The sequence below is a fragment of the Notechis scutatus genome, chromosome 2 (genome assembly GCF_049901735.1).
Source record: "Notechis scutatus isolate UNSWTSFEM ecotype Mainland chromosome 2, rNotScu1.2, whole genome shotgun sequence".
Classification (NCBI taxonomy): Eukaryota; Metazoa; Chordata; class Lepidosauria; order Squamata; family Elapidae; genus Notechis; species Notechis scutatus.
Window position 1 is genome coordinate 235,861,169 of NC_142010.1, and position 19,686 is coordinate 235,880,854.

A 19,686-nucleotide genomic window follows, 5' to 3' on the forward strand; every position below is an offset into this window, starting at 1 on the left:
CAAGAGTTTTACTCTCTTGCTTGGCAAGGCGCCTCATAGAACAGCTTTGCATTCTACTCACGGGGCTGGGGGGGGGCTGGGTGGTCTTAAAGTCATTGTCACCTGACTGCTCTATCTGTGGTGCTTGTGTTTGATTAACCTCAGGTGATTCTTTGTGACTCCTGGGGCTGAATTCTACAGGTGCTGCTAGAGCCTCTTCCTCAGCATGAGTCCGGGCCCTTAATGATATATATTATATTTATTTTCATGCTTAGAGCTGGTAAACAGAAATCGCCCTCTGATACACCTCAAATAGATTCAGTTTCCATTTTTTTCAACTGTATCATAATGTCAGTGAAATATTGTGTGACCTTTTTATTTGACCACTAGGGGTCATGGTTTATATTTACAACTCGACTTATCTTTTGTCATAGATGGGTAGTATCATAGGGCAGAAAAAGAAAAGAAAAAAAACTTAGTCCTGTGAATTGAAATATTAACAGTATTTTAAATAGCTAAAAAAAGCTTAAAATAAGTTGGATCTAAAAAATTATTAGGGAATATTTTTCTCTTTGCCAAGTACTGACTTCAGGCATTTTCAGCCAGCATGTTTAAGAAACTGCTGGTAACTTAGATTTTTAAAAGAGTTTTATTTGCTTTTAGTCTACTATAATTAATAGTTATTGGGCTAAAACAGCTTTCATAATTCTTGGATAAATACTATTGTAATCTCATTGTATTGCTTATGCTGCAATTCTAAACTAATTTACTCAGAAGCAAGCCTTATTAAGTCCAGTAAGACTTATTCCCTTGTAAACATATTTAGGATTGAAATCTTAATTGTGATTAAAGTGTGCTATTGAATATTCTTTTACTATTCCTCAACCCATAACTGAAAACACTTAAAGTTACAGGTTATTAGAAATATTTTTGTGTGGTCTTAAATTTGGCAAGAGGTCCATTCTTCCTCTAAGATACTAAAGAAGTATCGTTTGGCTTTCCTAGCTTATCTCTATGCATATTAAATTATTTGATTTGAATATTTCAAATTATTTCGATCAAAAGATTTCAGTTAAATTTTTCTTCTTGTTTCATGAATTTTTTTCAGGATTTCTCAGATCCATTTGCTCAGCAGGCAGAACTTATTATGCCCATAACCATTTTCTTACTTGCAATCTTCATCCTGTTTAATTTATCATGATGATCTAAAAGAGCCATATAAGATGTTTCTTTGAACCTTAATAACTTCTATCCATGAAAATTGGCATACATAGAAATCTAATATACTCCTATTCACATATATGTTAAGACATCAGTTTTATTTATTTGGCTACTTAGGATGCATGGTGGCTTAAAAGACGCCAGAGACGCTCCGGTGGTTCGAGTCCTACCATTGTGTGACAGACTGAGCTCCCATCACTTGCCTCAGCTCCTGTCAGACTAGCAGTTTGAAAGCATGTAAATGCAAGTAGATAAATAGATGCTACTTTGGTGGGAAAGTAGCAACACTCAGTGTTTTGCCACATGCTCTATACTGCGGCTTGATTTCATGCTGATATCATGCTGACCACAAAAGCGTCTTTGGACAGTGCTAGCTTAGAATTAGAGATGAACACCACCCTCAAAGTTGGCTACGACTAGCAGAATAAAACCCACATGGACTCCTTTACTTTAGTTAGGATGCAATTATATACAGTGGTGTTTATAACAAGTCATTTTGACACCACTGTGTCATATATGCTGAACATTATTAAGCAAATGATGCAAGTTATTATGCTTTGTAAAAAACAAAAACATTGGACAAAGAAGAAACATCAGAGTTTGCAATGTCTGCAAATATTGCAGGACAGCTCCAAGTCCATGCCATGACTGAAAGTGGTGATGAAATTCAGCATTTGCTTTTAATTGGAGACTTAAAACTTTTGATTAAACTCTGTATAGTGATTATGTCCTGAATCATGCCTCAAATTTTCTCTTTGGACTTCTTTATAGGTACATGGTTTATACCGAACAACTGGAGCAAGTTTTGAGAAGGCCCAGCAAGAATTTGCAACGGGTGTGATGTCCAACAAAACTGTACAAACTGCTGCAGCAAATGCTGCCTCAACAGCAGCAACCAATGCCGCTCAAAATGCTTTCAAGGGTAATCAAATATAGACAAAAGAGATGAAACACATTACAAATATCTGGCTGTACTTTATTTTTCAGTCCCTAAAGACTTATGTTAAAAATGCACACAGCATGTATGTCTTTTCAGCTGTGCATGGGCTAAGACAGAAAAAAGATCATTCCATTCTTTTTAGATTTTTTTTTAATGAGAAGTTCTTCCTAGCTACACTACTAGCTTATAATAGTTACTTTTTTCTCTCCATATTTTTAGAGGTACATGATATTTGACGAAAATTAGAACAGTAGCTTTAAAATTCATACAGCAAGTTTAGCTTCTGAGATAAGCAAACAATTTTGTTTTTCCATGGTGTGTCGCTCTCCGTGGAACTGTTCCTCCTGACTTGAGACAAGCACTTTGAATTAACCCTGTTCATAACACTTTGCTTCCCTGTTTTCGTAAGAAACAAAAGAAGCTGACCATTTTGAACATTAAATTTTGGCTGCTGCTTTGTAGCTCCAGCAGCTGATGAAGGACAGACGTAAGCTTAAAATAAGTATGATAGATGATGTAAATTCTTTTTTTAGGAGAATAGATTTTTTAAATAATCTAAGTCTGCATGAAAGAATTTTGACCATGCTGCACTAGTGTTCTGGTCCAGAAATTGTCTATCAGTCCGGTTATAGTATTTGTTAAAATCTGTTTTCATGGTGTATATAGTGTTCTAACTAGATATCTTGGAGCACAGATGTCTTCATCCAAGTAATGCAACATGAAGTGAAAAGAATTATGTTTTAACTGAGGCAGAGTTGTTATATTTGTTCTTTTTGATTTAACCATTCATGACTAGGAAGCACATATTTCTAAACAGAATCTGTTTAGCAATATTTAAAACATTAATGGCTAGTCCAACTTGTGTTAAATTGTAGTGGAATTTATTTTGTGCTTCAGAATTTTGACATTTTTAGAGTGTGCATTTGTGTTTAATGCTATTATATCTTTAGTCTTGTCAGTCACTCTGTTTAGTATTTGTATAAACATCTGAATATTCAATAACTTATTTAAAATTTTAACATTACTGTAGACATTAATCAGGCTTCCAAATACTGATAATTATGTACTTGAATTCTTTTAACATACTTCAGCCTTCATATGAGATTTAATCTGAATAAGTGCATTTTATTAAATGCAAATTGAAGATACACATTATCATAATTAGTTTAGTGTGGTGCTATATAGCAGCTTTTTGTTATTTTAATTCTTCATATTATTCTAAGACTTAATTGCCTCTTCAGGTTACTTTTCCATTTTGAGTTTCTAAACTCTAGGCGTTAATGTATGACAATTTGAAACATACTATATTTAGCATGTTTAGTAGACCTTAGAATCCCAGGTTGTAATGTTTGGAGAGGACCTTAGAGACCGTATTTGATTCAGTATTTCTCAGCCTTGGCAATTTTTAAGATGTGTGGACTGACTGGGAATTCTATAGCATCCTAACAAATGGGTTAGTGGTAGGATTCAAATTTTTTTTTTACTACCGGTTCTGTGGGTGTGGCTCGGTGGGCGTGGCATGGCTCGGTGGGTGTGGCTTGGTAGGCGTGGCAGGGGAAGGAACTGCAAAATCTCCATTCCCTCCCCATTCCAGGGGAAGGTTACTGCAAAATTTCTATTCCCTCCCCACTACTGGGAAAAGGTTACTGCAAAATCCTATTCTCTCCCCACCCCACCCCACTAACCTGTTTTCCATCTCTGTTGTCCTGTGCAGGGCAACAAAAGAAGATCCAGCTGATCAACTGGGACTCGGGAGGCAGAGAATAGATGGGGGTGGGGCCAGTCAGCGGTGGTATTTACTGGTTTCCGAAATACTTAAAATTTCCGCTATCTTCTCCAGAACTGGTCAGAACGTGCTGAATACCACCTCTGAAATGGGTATCCTGGCTCTGAATATACAGGGAGAGTCCACCCATGGCAGTCTTGTTCCATTGTTGAATAGCTTTTGCTATTTTCCTTGATGTCTGACTGAACTTTGCTTCCTTGTAATCTGTATCCATTATTGTCTTTTGGAACAACTCTAATCAATCCTAGCCTGTTTTCTACATGACAGCCCTTCAGATACTTGAACACAAATATCATGTCTTTTCTCCAGCCTTAATCTTGTGATCTACCAAAATACCCACGTACAGTATATACTCACATGTAAGCCCACCCAGAAATAAGCTAATGGTAATTTTTAACCAAAATATCAAGAAAAAATGTGCTACCTAAGGATAAGCTGACCCACATTTTTCATGGTGTTTTGGTCAAAAAATCCCAAGGTCGGCTTTGGCATGGATGGCTTATGTATGAGTGTATATATATGGGCTCACAGATTAGCTCCTCCACAGATAAGCCAAAACCAATTTGGGATGTATATTGGTACCTAAAATTCTTGGCTTGTCCACAGGTATATGTTTGTTTTCACATATACTGCCCAGTATTGCATCCCCATTTCTACCTTTCATATTTTTTCTAAACAATCATAGGATTTTGTCTCAGTTACTCAGTTTAATGGCTTTACTCATTGCTCTAGCCTAGTCAAGGTCCTGCTGAATCTTGGTACTGTTTTCCAAGATGTGCATTATTCCACTCATTGTTTGCACAAGTTATCATTGTAGCTTTATGTTATCATCTTGCCCTTTATGTAAGTCATCTATAAATACGTTGAACATCACAGAACCCAAAAAAAGTACAGGAACTTCCACTCAGCACTTCCAGTTTGGCACAGACATTGGGTATGATTGTTCAGTGACCTTTGTATCTATAGCTAGCATAGGTGAACTTTTCCATCTGTACTAGAATGTGATGGGACACTTTCTTGAATGCTTTCCTAAAGGCATGATGTGTTGTGTGCAAGTAAATTGACCATTGTCAGAAACAGGCACTGGGTTAGATTGGCATGATTTATTATTTATAAATCCAAGCTGGTCCCTGCCCAGCAATGTACCTTTCCTAAATGTTCACAGAATGTTCATAAACCCATTGCTTAATTATTGTAGAATGTTCCCAGTACGGACATCAAGCTGACAAGACATTTTTGTCGGGGTGTGGAGACAGGAATAATATTCAGAAGAGAATGTTTGTATCTAATAGGGGGCACAATGGCTCAGCATCTAAAGACGCAGCTTGTCAGCTTGAAAGCTTGTCAGCTGAGTGTCATGCATGACAGTGCGAGCTCCCATTCCTTGCCCCAGCTCCTGCCTGCCTAGCAGTTTGAAAGCATGCAAATACGAATAGGTTAATAGCAGGGGTGGGATTCTACCAGTTTGCATCTATTCGCTAGAACCGGTTGTTAACATTCTTCGCAGTTCGGGGAACCGGTTGTTAGAAGAAATTACTGGCCTAATCCTGTAAGGAAGGCAGGAAGGAAACATTCTGGTGTTGCTTACAGAAACTGCCTCTCCGTTAACCTTTATTACATTCTTGGCAGGACTAGACTTCCTGTCTCAGGAACGTCTCTGGAGTTTTTTCCCCTCCTTTACTGGTACTTTGCTTGTATGGAGTGACCATTTAAAGTTACAATGGCACTGAAAAAAGTGACTTATGACCATTTTTCACACTTACGACTGTTGCAGCATCCCCACAGACACAAGAGGCCAGGCGAGGAGATGCATGCCTCGATGTGAGTGATGTTGAGTTGGCCGTGCCCAGCCAATAACATGACCACCAAGCCATGTACACCCAGTCACATGACCACCAAACCACGCCCACCAACTAAGCCACGCCCACAGAACCGGTTGTTAAAAATTTGAATCCCACCCTTGGTTAATAGATACCACTCCAGTGGGAAAGTACCAGTGTTTGATGCATATAGCCATACCACACGACCAGAAACAGATGAGCACTGCCCTAGAGTTAGACATGACTGGGACAGGGGAAACTTTTATGTTTGGTATCTCAGAGTTGAACTGTGGTGTCCTTAGTTCTCTCTGAAGTTCGTTGTTTCCTTACGGACATTTAATCACAAAACTAGTTTACATCCTCAGTGCTAGAAGGAAATGGGGTTTCCTCACTAGCAATCAATACCCATATGAGCCAGAGATTAACACTAAACTAGCTATCAAGAAATAAAATACTCCAATCAAGGAATCACCAGTGAAGACAGATTAATAAAAAACACCCTAATCAAGAAATCACCAAGCCCACTCACACCAGCACTGACAGGTAGTATATAAAATGAGAGCAAATCTTACTCTCTACTGGCACTGATGATGTTACCTAGCCTGGTAATGTCTGCAAGAAAATCATGAAGCTCAGAGAGCACGAAGGACCCCACATGAATAATATTTGCCCTTCTCTAGCACTGTGGTTCCATGCACAACATCCATGATTTCTTAAGGATTTTCAGGCTCCTTCAGGACTCTTGAATGTAATTGGTTACACTCTGGTTACACTCTGGATCCATTCTTGGAAGCCAAGTGCTTCCTAGCCTTTTAATTATCTTGGATTACTATTCCCTTTTGTTAGTAGTTCTTTTTAGGTCCCTTTGTATATATAGTTTCTCTTTGGGAAGAAGGCTGAATAGAAGTTCAGCAGCTCTGCTATCTCCCCTTCAATTGTACTATCTTCTCACAGGGTTTCCTCTAACTCCTTTTTTTTTTTTTTTTACTATTGCAACAGGAATAACGATTACTATTACTGAAAGTAAGAGGTACTCGAAAATTTACTATATAGGAATTAAATTCTGTGAACAGTTTTAATCTAAAGATGTGAAATTCCTTTCTTTACTTTTACATACTTACTAATGTTTATATCCTGTCCATCTCCAGAGAATTCAGGACTCTTTACAGAAATTTATAGAATTATTGAAGTAGAGGTTTTATTTCATTTTCATGTATTTATTTCAATCCTTGATTCCACAAACCTAACACATTAATTGCTAATCATTTAAATCTTATTGAGGAAACTGTGTTCACACTTACTAAAGAATCTAATTTTTCTCAGGGGATAAAGCAGATTGAAACTTGAAATACATAAATATGGGCCTAATTTGCCGTAGGTCTGGTAGTCATGTTAGTTCCAGCAGGTAGAACACATGTTGATTGTAATGTCCATTTTCATTCTTATAAACCATAATAAAGAAAATGGACACATATGGACACATAATAAATAAATTATGTAATAAATAATAAATTATTCTTCAGGATTAAATCAAAAGTAATGGAGTGAATATACATATTATTCACAATTTCTTATTTTTCGCTATGGCAGAAGGCTGTTGTATGTTAAATATTTAACAAACGAATGCTATCAAAGTCTGTTGGTGAACAAATCTACACCTATTACACTAATTTTGTAAACACCCAGTTGTAACAGTTTTTAGATCATACTAGAATGTCAATAGTTTGTCGTTTCTAATTTTGGCATTGGAGATATTTAGATGAGGAAAGTCTGTATATTTTGTAAATTACTAGTGATGCTTTGCCATCCTTGTGAATGTGAGAATTCTGTATAAGTGCACACAGATTCTGTGATGCTGCATGTCTGGGTAGTTCTGCATATTTATTATATTATTTCAGTGACATAGAATAAAATGTTTCCTGATTGATTTGCTCTGTATAGTTTAAAAAATAAAGTAGGATCTTTTGTAAAATGCAAGATAAAATACCGAAAGGTTAATATGTATAGAGTACACCAGGTTTTTGTCCCAGTTCAGCTCTAGTCCTGTGTAAGTTACCTGGAGGCAGAATTTGGATAAGGATTTATTTGGAGCATTGTGATGTGGATCAACATCAGTAGCATTCCACATTTTTATTCTGGCATTATTGGTCACATGTAACTTTGCACAACTAGTGCTGGATCAGGGAATTAGTTTTTTGTTTTTTTTGTATTATGTATATAAATTCTAGTCTGCAACCATGGCAAAACTATGTCTGTTTGCAGGACAACTCATTGAAAGAACAATCAAAGGTGGGCTTGGTTTTCAAGGAAATAGTCAATTGTGCTTTATATCTTTGATGTAAATGGGAAATCTAAAAAGAAAAATATTGAAATTTATGCAATTGATAGGTGTTATTAGAGGAAGTCTTGGAAGTAAAATGGAATCTTTGAAAATGTATACTATTTCCTAGTATTTGTTTTAAATGGAGGAGTGTTGAATGTTATTTTTGTTACACTTGTGATTAGCCACTTTATTGTTAGTCTTTTGTATAGCAGTGAAGTTACTTATAATGGCCACAATATAGAGCCTATCACTTGCTCTTTAATACATCACTGGGGTCTTTTTCTTTTGTTTTCCTTTCTCAAAGGCTATCGTCTGAGCCATGTAGGAAAGAAAATGTCATCAGATAATTCATCTTTTTAATTATCTAAAAATCCTCTTCACTGTGGAAAACCACTTTTTTAAAAATATTGGGTGGACGACTGATACTTGTAACCAAACTTTATATTTGTCTGTTACAATACCAATAAGAACATTCTCACAACATTATAACCGCATGTCATTATCAATGAAGGATATGCAGTTGGGTTGATTGATGATAAGTATTTACATGGCAAGAATCAGGAAACTATCCAGAATTAATGTTCTAGTAGAAGACATTTATTTATCTTTTGAGGTATATTTTTACTTGACAATACTATGAATGTTAAAATAGCTGTAGTAGGATGATGATGATGAAATGATTATTCTGTACTCAATGCAGGAAAACAAACCAAGTTTGGCCATTTCTACAAAACACTTAACAGTTAATTATCCATTGGGTTATAGAAATGGTTCATTAGCATGTATGTCATTGGAAAAGGCAAATAAATGAACTATAGTCCATAAAAGCTTATGCAGTAATAAAACTTAACCATTAAGGTTCCATTAGACTTTTCTTCCTATAAGCAATTAGTGTTTCCCCTAGAAACAAGATTGTTGATCTGTTTACAGTTGGAGTAAACTCTGCACATCAATAATGGCAGATGAATTTCCTTTTCATTGCTTGTTGCATAAATTTGTAGCTACCAATTATACATGGCCAATAAGGAGGCAATGCAAAACATACTCCATTTTGTGATGTTTTTTTTAAAAGCAAGTATTTATAGCTTGCAAAGTGACATTACAAATGTAAAATTTAATTTTCAGTACAGTACATTGAGAAGATGCTCCTAGGCTGTCATAATACTGTAAGTGTCTTTCAAGGTTTTTAAAATAGTTCTAAATAGTTTGTTTCATTTTCAGCATTCAGTGAAAACTTTTTAACGTGCTTTATTAGAATAAATGTATTTTGTGTGTTCCTGATTATCAAAATGCAATGGAAATTATTTAATTATTCCACTTATTGGCTTCTCTTCCATGTAATAATTGACCATAAACTACCTGTATTGATGCAGTTTGCATTTCACAGGAAATCATAGAAAACTTGATGTAAGAAGTAAAAGTATTTTAGGAAGCAGGATTCCAAGGGTGTGTAAGATTATTTCATAGTAGTAATTATCTTCATGTGAAAACTGCATCATAAAAGGAATAATGAGGTATATTCGTTGGTTATTTGTATATAATTTATGAAGAGAAAGTTTAGAGAACTGGTAAAGTCATTCCACAATCTTTCTGAACTTTTGTCTTTTCTAGCATGTAGCATTTGAAAAGAGATGAATCTGTTATAAAGTTATTTACCCAATTTTTTGATAGAGAGTTGTAAACTTTTATGAAATTTATGCTGTCCAGTTGTTTCGATTTGATTCTAACAGATCATCATGGGTTGTATTTTCCCGCAAAACCAACCTTCTAAAGAATTCTGGCTTAGCATGACCAGTGATCATGCACTTAGCATGGCAAGTGATCTTCCTGATGATATGCTGGAGATGGTTTATGCACCAGATGCCAGAGAAAGAAAGTGACTGAACAAAGAATTGCCTGATTGTTGGCTTCAAATGGCTACTTGTTTGGAAGAAAGAAATCTAGTATCTTGGTTAGCTCATCATTTATCATGAAAGAACCTTTTGTGGACCAAGTCTGGCATAGTGCAAATACAACCCTTTCTTTTTGTACTCAGAAAGTAAAAATTTAATTTGCCCTTTTTTTTAACAGATTGCCTGGTTTAGGCACCTTTCAGAACACTATTACTACCGTACTAATGTAACAAAATCAGAAATAAATTGACACAAACCTTCAGGTGTTAATCATAGTTTATTAGACAAAGAATTACTAATATTGTAGAAAATTAAATTAGCAATGCAGCCCAACAACACACTGTAGCTCATCAAGTGACTTTTTACTGTTCTCTCTTTAATGTTGATCAATTCATGAGTTTCTAGATATGTGAATACTTTTCACATTGAGACAATATACTATAAATTAGTAAGCTTGGAATAACCAGATTTCAAAAGATTTGGAAATCTCTTATTACAATACAGTAAAGTTTGATTTAACAGACCTGAGTGCAATAGACTTCAGATGCTATGAATAAAATTCCCATTATATACCTATGTTGCTTTTATATCATTTGCTTAATAAGGTTACACAAATGATATGCTATAATGAAAAATATATGCATTTTATATTTTTGCATAATGTCACCACAGATTATATACTCTGATTTAATGGACAATTAGGAATAAAAGATATCCCTTCCCCCCAGTTGAACTGTTAAATCAAGGTTTCACTGTATTTTTAACATCCTTTTTCTCCTCTCACAGAAATATTCTATAGTAATGGTTAAATAATATTGCAATGGCTTTCCTTTTCCACAAAGATATGCCATTCTGGACTCTTTCGAATCAGTTTTAAAGTCCTTACTGCATATTATACACATCATTTGAATTTATTATCTGAAAATTGCAATGGAAAATAACACAATAAATGTTATAAAGTCATTTATCCACAGTGTTTTATTTTGAGCTGTCTGAACACAGGTTTAATCACCAACCATTTCTTGATTTAAAGTAATATGAATTAAAAAGAAGTAATATGTGCCATTGTGTGACATTAATATAGTATTCTGTAAAATATATTTAATTTAAAAAGAAAGAGATACTGAAAAGATTTATTAAACCATACATTTTTGCTTGTTGGGAACATAGTGGCCTAATTATTCAAATACAGAAAGTATGTAGGATATTGCATATAAGCCCGAAGTTGTGATACTGAATATTCAACTGATAAAATTGTGCCATATATTTTCCCAGAAATATCACTCCCAATTTACAGACTCTGCAGTAATACAAAAACATCATTACTCCAGCTATCAGAAATACAATACCATATTGTAGATCTTGCACATGCTATATCAGTTATTGTAGAGCTACTGTATCTGAACCATAAAAATCTGGAAGGTCACGGAAATCGTAAGTTTTCTGCATCTATCATCTGTGGTTGTCTTTATAGCTCCAACCTGGTAGCCCTATTTGTTCCAATGTTTATGCATAAGATTTCATTGGCTAAAGTTTCAATTAAAAATAAGAGTTATCAAACATGTATAGGATTCTATGGTAACTGCATCAGATGGAAATGGTGTTGTGGTTAAAATGTTAAGTACTGTAAAGTAATGGCAGAATTAGGAAAAAAAAATACCCAGCATATCTGCTAGGGCCTATGTTACCTAGTCTGCATGCATCCCTGTTTAGTATATTTTCAAGCTTGTTTATAAAGTAAACAAGCTATTATACTCCATTTTGCTGTGAATTACAACTGCTAGTATCCTTCTCAAAAAGGAGGTCAATGCTAGGAGTTGCGATTCTCCAACATTAAGAGTTCTGCAGGCTGCAGAACTTTCCAGAGGAAATTTCATTAAGATTATAACAAATATAATTTGCTAAATTTCAAAAAAAGAGTAAAGTTAATGCATTGGGATTAGAGAAAGTGAATTTTCCTTACTTACCTCTATCCCGCTGCCCACCTATCTTCTGCTTACTTCTACCTGGTGTCCCTTCCTTTTTATTCCTGCCTCATAACACCAGGTACCCTGAAACTCAGAAGCTTCAGGGAGGCTGACGATTAGAGACACAGAAGTGTACAGTAAACTATTAGCAATCCCATCATTTTATATAACTATAAAGATCTTTCTAATGAAATAAGGGTTCACTTTTATTGTAATGTTTTCCTAATAAAATAGATGACAATGTATTGGGGTATTATCACTCAACAAAAACAATAGGTTTGGATCTGAAAAAGTGACACATGGTTGATGTAAGTAATCAAATGAGATTAAATTCTGAAAAGATAGGTTACAGATAGATAATGCATACATCCCATAGACATCACCCTATATTATTTCCCCTTATACAATACTGGATGCCTGTATAAAATAATGTTTGCTTGTATGAAGCCTGCTCTCTTCTGTTGAAATGTATTTTTATTTAAATTTGCTGAACAATCAATGAATATACTTGAGTGATTTTTAATCAATTGTTGGAGAACTAGAATGCATTGTATGAAATCAGTATACCAATTTTGCAACTGTATTGGAAATGCTTGAAGAGAAGTATGCAGAATAATGTTTTGTTGGGATTAGTACCTTTTCTTTAAAAAAATGTTTGGGTACAATATGAAGTTATCACTTCTGCTATTGTCTTATAAAAGCTGTTTGTTCAAAATATCTGATAGATTTTCTTTGATGCCAATTCAAAGAAGGAAGAAGAGAATTTGGTTCCAGATTTTAATTTTTAAAATGTGCTATGAAACTGCTGAACTGTTTCAAACTTTTCTATTCAAAAATTATCTTGAGATTGTGCAAAAGCAAAATAGAAAGGCAATGGGGATGAAAAATGTAAAAAAATATTTTCATATCAGGAGGCCAATATTTATTCTCCTTTAACTGCTATTCTCAACTAATTTCCAAAGTGCCTTTTCAGAATGCAGAACTTTAAAACACTGAAGAGCTGGTTATGCATTTTTAATTAAGAGAGCCTGGTTGCCAATGATGTGCATATTTAGACAGAAGTATTCGTACACTTGATCTTAGTCACTCTGCAGATACAGATAGTCCTTGACTAACGACCATTCATTTTGTGGCTGTTCAAAGTTATGGCAGCACTGGACAAGGAGACTTGCTACCTCACAGTTGTGGTTGTGGCAGTATCCATGAGGTCACATTTTTTATTTAGGCACTTGTCACCCAGCTTTGGCTGCAGAGTCCCACGGTCATGTGGTTGCCATTTGTGTCCCTCATTACCAGCTTCCAACAAGCAGAGTCAACAGAGAAGCCTGCAGGAGGTGGCAAATGGCCATCACATGACATTGTGCTTAACTGTGCAGGATTTGCTTATTGATGACGACAACTGGAACTGTTACAATTGCAGTTGTAGAATGGTGTGGTCGTGTGTCATTTATGGCCACATTACTTAATGACAAGAGTTGCCAATCCCAATGATCATAGTTAAACAAGGACTGCCCAGGTAACAACGTGTGGGGGGGCAGTGTCAAATTAAATTTTACTCTATAAAACAATGCTACATTTGTACTTCTAAATGCACAGTATGTATGTGAACATACATATCTTTTAAATATATCTTTAATGACACCAAAAAGTACTCTAATTTGAAATTTTTGATTCTAGTCCAATCTTAGTAATTAATTCCTACAACACGAAAATGTTACAGTACCAAAGAGAAAATAAATTGCATATTACTCCAGCATAGATATTTCTTGTGCTCCAAGTGGAATTTTATACTAGAACTTCAAGCAAAATTTTACTAGAGTTAACTCCAGCCCAGCCACCAACCCTGTTTTGGATTGCTGATGAGTGAGGATTTCTCAAGCACCTGGTCGTAAAAAGTATCAAGCCATAATTTGGCTTATATCTATTTTTTTACACCTGAAACTAGGAAAGTTAATCTGCCAGATTTCCAGAATAGGTAAGGGTTTTTTTGGACCCCATTCTGGGTCCATGCTCATTACCATACTTTATAATCAGATTGCAGATCAGTCTGCATAATTCCTTAGTAAACTTCAGTATTCACTGTTTTAAATCTGAACAGTTCAGCCTCCTTTTCATGGTTCTATTGTGAAAGCAACATGTTCTGAACAAGTGGTATTATGACAGCAATTCTGCAAAAGCAATTTGGGTTCTCTTAAGCCCTCATGAACAGTGTTGGTGCTCAATGAGTTAAGAACATTGTAAAATGTGCATGTACACAGTTAATTCACAAATGCCTCCTTGGAATATTTATAGCAGTGGTTAAAGAAGTGGCTATTCACAAAAATCCTGAGTTAGACAGTACAGTACATTCCTCTTCGCTGGAGATTCAAAATTTAATTTTAGAAGATGTGCTAGAAATAAGTTACTATTCAGAATCTGATGTGTTATTTCATCCTGGCAACTTAAACTACAATGTATTATTTCTGTCTATCAAAAGATACATTAAATATCAATGTTAATAAGGCTAATCTAAAAATTGAGGATCTGGACATTAGGCATTAGTTCTCCCATCATTTCTTTTTCTACAGCCATCACTGCAGTGTAGTACATTACGTTCTCGGAACATTTTTACATATTTGACAAATGCAAAAGGCTCATTTTTTTGAAAAATCAATCAATACACTTATAGATGCAACTAAAAAGTCCCAAAAGCATTGAGTAACATATAGTCACAGTTTAGGCATGTGGTATCTGTTGTTAGATGAGCACAATGGCCATTTGTGCTTGAAATGGACTCAAAGGCAACTGATGGGACTTGGAAAGGACCAGGTTACAACTGGACCAATAGTAGAAGATGCCTATATTTGTCTTCTTTTGAAGACAAATCTCGAGTTCAGTATTAGATATACAAGAGTCTAAATTTTCCCCATAGATATACATATCTACCCAGATTAATTAACCAAATAATGGAACTATCTGTAATGAAAATAAAAGTAATTTAGCTTATGTTTCACAGCTACCCTTGTAAATTATTATAGTTCCATGCCTCAGGTGTGCATTGAGCAATGCTTTTAAAATATTGCTTAAAGAAAATTGTATTCCCTAGTTTCAACTGGAAGTCTTGCTTCTTTATTAAGACATATTCTTTCCATGTGCCACTGCATACAACCCAGAATACTATGTGTTTTTAATATTCATAACCTGCTTTCTGAAAAGATGCTACGGAGTAACTTAATAGTGTAGTGCTTTCCATTTTGACACTGGAGCCTGTCTTAAAATGTATGCGCTGAAAACAACCTGACTTACTTCAAGTTATTCTTCAAAAAATTCCTTCATAATAATTCATCTTGGTGAAGACAAAATAGAAAAAATTGTTTCCAGAATAATTGGAAAGCCAACAGGTTTGCTTTGTGGCATTCTTTCATATCCATGTGTCAGAATTCTTACTTCACATTTTTTAATACTGTCTGTAGACTTCAGTGCCTTTCAACCTTCTATGTTGTTGGACTATCGGAACACTTACATGTCTTCATTCTTCCTATAAGAGTCCAAGTAGCTACTTCAAATCCATTATTTTTGAGATAAGAAAAAATTTTGGGGGGGAGAAGAGTATGTTATAGGAGGCAAATCAGGCTTTTTCCTTCTTCAATTTCCTCTTGGACTTTGTCGCTGGAGGTGGCGATTTCGGCTTGGGCAGAGAAGACTGCGCAGATGAACGTCAGGACTGTGCCACCAATAGCAGTGTAGAAAGCCCAGCCTAAAGAACAGTCACCAAGTTTATAAGCTGAAGCATAAGGTCCACAATAGCTTATTGCCTTCTGACAACCCCAACCAGCAGGGTATAAGATCAACCCTAGGATAAGGAATAGTCCTATTTGAAAGAAAGAAAAGAAATAATAGTTAGACAAAAGTGCAATAAAGTTAGGCACAAAACTAATTTTCATAGGAATGTACATTCTGATACAAGCTGAAATTTCTGATGGCTGCTGCTGAATGTTATGACTTGGCCTGTAATCAATAAACTGGTGGACCATATTTTTGTCTACACTGTAATTGCTGAATTCATGGTGATGAATAGGAGTGGAACAGTTTAGCAAAGGGAAAGATGCTGCTATAATGAAGGCTGAATTCAGAACTTAGGAATTTAGGAAAGAAAACATCATCAATTTAAAAGCTCATTCGGACATAGAAAGCTCAGTCAGTTTTGAGTACTATATTTTTGTTGACATCTAGTGGTCATCTGGATTTTTGCTGCCTAAAATGCTAACCCTAAAGTTATTTCACTCTGGGAGAAATGGTCTGTTGAGACCCTCTTCATTTGTTCTATGTGAACAGTGCAATGCATGCATCAAGGATGATTCACCAACTGTTGGGATCTCGTGTGAGCAGGCCCTACCTGCTGTGCATTACAACAGCCCAACTTTTTTCAATCCTGTGTGACCCAGGAAAAAAAAAGATGCTTCTGCTTTAAGGACCACAATGTCTTTAATGAGTGGACTCTTTAGTGGCATTTCTTTATGTGTGTTCTTGAAGCAATTCTTCCAGGCCATTCTCAATGTATCCACAGTTGTACAAACTAATTCAAAATTCACAGTGTGGATTTTAATACTATGCCTAACTACAGTATTAAAGGTACATTTGCTTTCTAAAAGTCTGACATTTTCATCAAGTTCAAATCTAAGAACTTAAACCAAAAGCTAATTCCTAATTTAAAACAGAAGTCCATATGTTCTTCCAGTTATTGGTATATATAGCATCAGCCACCTAGGAGAATAAGGCAAAACATTTAAAAACCATGGATTACTTGTAACTTCTTGTGTTATTGCTTACTGGAATCCATATATGACTATGACTCTTATCTTGACTGTAGCACTTTCTCTATGGAATTTGGGAATTGGGTAGCATTTCCTGTTGGAATGCCTGAGCTAATTGACATGAAATATTGCTTAAGGTCAGGCAGACGGATAAATTGAGCTTTCATCCTACTGAGCCCACCAACTCTGGCAGACTAAACACCCCAAATCCCCTTCTTGATATCACAAGTTCTTTTGTCAACGAGACCTGCGGCATAATTCTTTTGACTGGAGGTTCTACTGTTTCTACGGCCTCAAAGGCAGTTTGAAAATTACTGTATTTTGTCCAAAGTGTCCAAATTAATTTTTGGACATTTCCTTTAAAAATAAATGTAGTTTATTTGTGCAAACATGATTTCATATATTGCAAAAAAAGCAAAATGAAATTTCCATAGCAGAGAGCTTGACTTTATATTGATTTGTATTGTCATGGCTTTCCTGAAAGGATTGGTTGCTGGAACTGAATTTTGTTGCTCTCCCTCCCATTTTTCTGTACAGAAGAAACAATTATTAACCCTTCATTGGTTCTGGCATGTTGCTGAGTTGCTTGTGGTGACTGGCAGCACTGGATCTCTGCAATACAGGGTTTATTAGTTGTGGGAATAGCAAACAATCATTTATGACTATCCTGTTTGTTATCCAGAAGAAATCAAGATTTGTTTTTAAAGGGAAATAAGATAGGCATGAAATTATATATATATATATATATGCATAAGTAGTGAGTGTATGTGTGTGTGTGTGTGTGTATGTATGTATATGTATATGTATGTATGTATGTATGTATATATATATACACCAAGCTGCAGGTGAGTGTGTAAAGCTCCATATATATATATGGAGCTTTACACACTCACCTGCAGCTTGGTTCCCAACAGGCCACAGGCCACTACTGGTACATGGACTGGGAGTCCCTGCTGTAAAGGGTTTGGCTAGTGGCTAACTTATATACCACTTCACAGTGCTTTACAGCCCGCTCTAAGTGGTTTACAGAGTCAGCCTATTGCCCCCAACAATCTGGGTCCTCCGAAGGGTGGAAGGCTGAGTCAACCTTGAGCCTTCAGTCAGGATTGAACTCCTGGAGTGAGCAGTGAGTTAGCCTGCAGTACTGTACTGCAGGATCCCCAACACTTGTGCCACCCTGTTCCGATTCATCAGCTGGGCACGCCGGCATGCGGTGAAACTCGCCCCATTTTTGGTTATGGGAGGACTCAGTCTTCTGAACTGCTCCCTTTTATTTTCAATGAATTTTTTCTGAATTTTTCTCTCTACTTCAATAGAGAGCACAAGCATATCACTCCCTCTGCCTGTATAAACTCTGTATGCAAATACACTCCAGATTTCAGATTTCACAATTGTGCCACCACTGCTCCATTTGCATAGGTGACAAGCATGCATGTGAAAATATCCCCATGGTTAGTTATGGGAGGACTCCAGTTTTTCTGAACTGCTCCCTTTTATTTTCAATGAATTTTTTCTGAATTTTTTCTCTCTACTTCAATAGAGAGCACAAGCATGTCACTCCCTCTGCCTGTATAAACTCTGTATGCAAATACACTCAGATTTCACTTTTTTCCATCATGGAGAGAGATAACCATACAAGGTTTAAAAAATTGTCCTTATCAGCACTGATAATTCACTTCTTCCTTAGTAGTTTCAGGAAGCAAGGAAACTAAAGAATGTAAACTGAAAAAAAAAAAAAAAAACGCCCTGACAATGGAGAAAAAAATACAATGAATTGCACTGCAAAGACTATGAATTGTATACTCTTTGCCGAAATTGAGCATAGCTATCTGAAAAAGCTGCACAAACATTTTTATACGTAAGCTGAAAGTAATTTTTACCAATGACAATCATGATTATTAATTCTATTAAAATGCCAACATTTTTCAGAGCTCCAATATACTAAAAAAAGAGCAGCCTCTTGGCAACATATGGGAACAGCACAATAATTCTTACAAAATGTTTATTCTGAATTGATTACTGGCTCATACTGGGACTTGGTCTTCATGCAGTACAATTAAAGCATTTTCCTTCCTAGAATGGTAGCTGAAGGGAAGAATAGTGCAGATGTGATGGCCATAAATCCTTCAGCCTTGTGCAAGTCCAGGCAACTGTCTCTGACAATACTTTGGTCAACTATTTTGTAACAACTGAAATCTGTATTGTTAAATGAGGTTATATGATATTCAGGATATTTCCATTTCCATGTTGCATTTTGGCAATCTATTGCTCTAAATTAAAATGTACTGGACTTATATAAAGCTAATTTGCCTTCCCTGAAGTACCAATATCTTTTTGAGACTGTTATATTTGGTTTCAGTTATCACTGATTCAGCATTTTATCTCTGTGGTACAGGTTTAGTGATTTACATTTATTGAATTATCTAATAATTATTGAAGAACAAAGGAACCTTCATTAAGTAGGTTAAGCAGTAACAGCTATTCCCACACAGTACTGTTCTAAAAACAACCATGCACTAAGTTTGAGCAACGCCAGAACAGCAGTTTTGCCCTGATGTAAAACAGATCCTCTGGCCTGATATGGAAGCAGCCTCTTCAAAGCACAGTTACCCAGCTGTTTGTTTGGCTAAGCAGAAACATACGCTTTAGTTTTGATGTTTGTATGGTGGTTGCTCTGCCATATTAAGGGGTGAAGTACTGCAAGGCACACTTAGTTCCATTTCAAAAATGACCCTCTCCCAATTTCTGACAAAATTCAGGGAGTGTTTGCTTGCTAAAAGGTCCCAGGAAAATCCACAGGAGCTAAATGTGATCAAAAGGGAATTAATGCTACATCTGTCAAAGGCATATGTGATGCTGTTTAATTTAAATTAAAAAACACTACAAGTAGTTCCCATGATCTTAAAAGTCACAAGGCCCTTCGTATATCAGACATTACTCTCCCCGGTAGAAAGCTGCTAGCTCT

The 19,686-nt window shown here is 35.7% G+C and overlaps 2 protein-coding genes across 4 annotated transcripts in view; one reads left to right on the forward strand and one right to left on the reverse strand.

Annotated features, from left to right (window-relative positions):
- The window catches only part of SCAMP1 (secretory carrier membrane protein 1), a 42,380-nt gene extending 31,456 nt beyond the window's left edge, over window positions 1–10,924 (forward strand). Inside the window, exon 9 of the mRNA XM_026670595.2 lies at window positions 1,972–10,924. Coding sequence (XP_026526380.1) covers window positions 1,972–2,136 — 165 coding nt within the window. The 3' untranslated portion in view covers window positions 2,137–10,924. The remainder of the gene's footprint in view (window positions 1–1,971) is intronic.
- Window positions 10,220–19,686, reverse strand: part of LHFPL2 (LHFPL tetraspan subfamily member 2) — a 104,863-nt gene continuing 95,396 nt past the window's right edge. For all 3 annotated transcript variants that reach the window (XM_026670597.2, XM_087958311.1, XM_087958310.1), the window contains one exon: window positions 10,220–15,778. In XM_026670597.2, the coding sequence (XP_026526382.1) occupies window positions 15,522–15,778 (257 nt within the window). In that variant the 3' untranslated portion in view covers window positions 10,220–15,521. The remainder of the gene's footprint in view (window positions 15,779–19,686) is intronic.